Below are 3,368 nucleotides of genomic sequence, written 5' to 3'. Positions count from 1 at the left end.
CTGTGATCGTCCACGTTAGATGTCTTCTGTGGTCTTCAGGGCCTGTTGGTGTTGGTGAATTCCTTCTTTTTAAGAACGTACCAAACTGTTTGTTTGAATCCCGATGTTTCTGTCATCTGCTGAGAGGTTTCTTTAGTTTTTTCAGTATAATAATGGCTCCAAACTCTGACTCTGTGCACACTGAACTCATCAGCACCTCTAAAGCTCAACTATCCTGTCTGTCACGACCCGGCTCAAAAAGTCGTAACATGAGGGAGACAAGAAGAGTATAAAAGTAATAAATAGACATTAATTGAAAGTACCACTAACTAAACCTAACTAAATAAACAATCAAAACAAAGCAGCATCCAGGTCCTCCAAACAGGAGGCGGGGAGGCACCTCGCCATGTTCAGGTGGTGCATCTTTATAGCTGCCATTTCCAGCAGGCTCAGGTGGGGCTCGTTAGCTGCCAATCAACCTCCTGAAAGACAGAGTAGGCAGCAAACAGGACACAGACCCCTAGTGGATGGGAGGGGTCGTCACATATCTCATTGCTTTGATCTGTACTCAAACTAAATGCTAGTGAGGAACATCTTCTCCTATGACTGGAGATGTTAAGTATAACGGTGATAAGCACACAGTCTTTAAACACATGGTGATATATCTATTAGTGACGTATTCTACCTGTGTTCACCTGTAGTGTCTCCCTTAACCTGAGTTTCTCCATTTAAACCTAATGATTCAAACATGCTTTGTCTTTCAGGTGTCGTCAGAAAGGTTGTTGAGGGCGGGAGTGATGTGATCTTACCTTGTTCCCTCAGCAACAAGCAGGACATCGTAGGAGCTGTCTTTGACTGGAAGAAAGTAGCTCAGAAAGGTCAACGTCAGAAGGAGGTTTTCTTTTATGATGCAGGTGTTCATTACAACAACGGCCGTCCTGGTCAGAGTGAGCAGTTCAAAAAACGAGTCTCACATTTTGAAGATCAACTGAAACACGGCATCGCCTCCATAAGCATCAGAAATACCAAGATGGCCGACAGTGGAAACTACAGCTGTGCTTTTCCACGTCTTCAGACACCTCAAACTTTCTACATTGAGCTAGTTGTTGGTGAGTACTTTAATTAAACCGTTGATCTTAAATGTACTTTTAGGTTTCTCCAGCTGTCATTTAAGGTTTGACCCTCACTTATTCTGCGGCTCACTGGTAGGGAAGTAAAGCGTGATGGCAACACATTAACAAACACAATCCTCCAAAGTTGGGGATCATTCAACACTCTCAACAATTATTTTATTGAGTATTCTACTGATTATTACATCAATTAATTGAGTAATCGGATAAAAAGTAAGTTTGCTTTACTAAGGAGCAATAAAGCTGCAAGCAGCGATGTACGGGCCCTCGCACCTTCCAGCGTCTCGGGGGTACTGGCGAGACGCCGGCAGATGCGGCCGGGAATGTCTTAGACCATCAGACAACGTGTCCCGGAAATAAACGTATTTGTCCTGCATGGACTGTGTGACGCTGGAAATTAGGTAGTGCAAATATTCCACCAGTTCCTGTATCCACTTTGTGGCGCTAGAGAACATGCGCAAACATGCATTATGTTGCTCTACATCAAGTATAGACCACATCATGTAAATGTCATGTAAATCGGATTCCGTTTGTCACATCACGCTGTCTTCCTGTTGCCAGTAGGTGGCGCTATGACTTTGAGTGAAAATTGGCTTGTAGACATCCTCAGGCCATGACTGTTATCAAGTATGGCAAGTTTGGGACAGATTTGAGCAAGTCCAGTGGAGTTACATCAGCTTGTTGTTTAATGGCGAATTACGTAAAATGGCCGCCACGCCATGGCTACGCCGTTCCATCAAACGTAAAGCTTTGAGTAACTTTTCATCACAAAGGTCTTTAGATTGTTCTGACCGAATTTGAAGTTGATCTGACAAAGTCCCTAGGAGGACTTCGTTAAAGTCCAGCGCCTGAAAATGACAGAAACGACACTAGAAATTCATACAAAATTCTAAATGGCTGACTTGCAGTTGGGTTTAAAGCATGGTGCCAAGTCTTCATGTGATACATGTGGCTACCTAATTTCATACATCTAGTTCAAACATACTGGGAGGGCTGCTTTGTCTGTTTTGTAGGGGGCGTTATTGAGCCGATTTGCCACTCTGAAGCATTAAAATCATATTGTATAACTAAATTCTGGGCTTGTAATCTGCTTGCCAAGTTTGCTTACGTTTCGAGTATTTTTAGCCTCTCAAAAGCACCTTCGTTGTTCACGGCGAAGACTGCATCGCCACAGCAACGGCGTTCGACGAAACATCAAAAGCTTCATGAACTGGTATTATGAACTTCTTACATTTGTGTGGAAGTAATTTGATGTTGATCTGATTTACCTACTAAGAGAAACAAGCCAAAGTATAATGACTTTAACTTCCTGTTACCAGTAGGTGGCGCTATGACTATGATTCAAAATTGGCCTGCAGATGTCTTCAGGCCTGGAGTCTAATAAAACATGTGCAATCTGGTAAAGATCTGATGATGTGGAGTTGAGTTACATCAGTTTATTCGTTCATGGCGAAGGATCGAAATTCGCCGAGCCGCCACGTCGCCGCCCTTCAACAACTTCTTACAATTTTCACAATGAAGCATTATCAAGGTCTTAAGGCTGTTCTGACAACATTTTAGAGGGATCTGATTAATCTGTGAGGAGCAGGATGTCAAAGTACACAACTTACAAATTCCAGTTGCCACTAGGTGGCGCTATTACTATGATTCTAAATTATCATATAGATGTGTTCCGGGTCAGGATGTTATGACATATGAGAGATTTGGAGCAGATTCGACAATGTACGGCCGAGTTACAACAACTTCCTGTTTCGCGGCGAATGGTGTTTTTTTGACGCCACGCCACGGACACATAGTTCGATAACGTTTTGATCTTTGAGTAACTTTTCACTGCCAAGGTCTCAAGAGCATACTGACTAGATCTGAAGTCAATCGGTTCAAATCTCTGGGAGGAGTTCGTTAAAGTACGGCCCCTTGAAATGGTCCAAAAACATCATAAAATTCTAAATGGCCGACTTCCTGTTTGGTTTAGATAAAAACTCCAAGAGGATTTTTTTTGTACGTCCCATCACGATCCACATTCCTCCCAAATTTCATACAGCTAGATGAAACTATTATTCACCCAATACTCATTTTTTTCTGAATAGAGCATGCACTCATCATAATATCTCCGTTAACGTAAGCGCTTTTATTGAGCCAGGCAGGACTGTGCTGCCCACCGGCTAACTAGCTATTAGCAGATTTAAACACACATTTGTTCATTTGTTGTTCAATTCAATCTGCACACCTTTGAGTAGTTGGGGGGGGGGGGGGGGGGGG

The 3,368-nt window shown here is 42.8% G+C and overlaps 1 protein-coding gene across 1 annotated transcript in view; it reads left to right on the top strand.

The window, feature by feature from the left end:
• The first annotated feature begins 289 nt into the window (after positions 1–289).
• LOC116376894 (butyrophilin-like protein 10) overlaps positions 290–3,368 on the top strand; it is an 8,286-nt gene continuing 5,207 nt past the window's right edge. The window contains exon 1 of the mRNA XM_031838390.1: positions 290–1,088. Within this exon, the coding sequence (XP_031694250.1) occupies positions 728–1,088 (361 nt within the window). The 5' untranslated portion in view covers positions 290–727. The remainder of the gene's footprint in view (positions 1,089–3,368) is intronic.

Source organism: Anarrhichthys ocellatus, unplaced genomic scaffold (genome assembly GCF_004355925.1).
Source record: "Anarrhichthys ocellatus isolate YVR2014 unplaced genomic scaffold, GSC_Weel_1.0 scaffold674, whole genome shotgun sequence".
NCBI lineage: Eukaryota > Metazoa > Chordata > Actinopteri > Perciformes > Anarhichadidae > Anarrhichthys > Anarrhichthys ocellatus.
The sequence above is the reverse complement of the archived record's forward strand: the minus strand, read 5'-3'. Positions and strand labels throughout refer to the sequence as shown.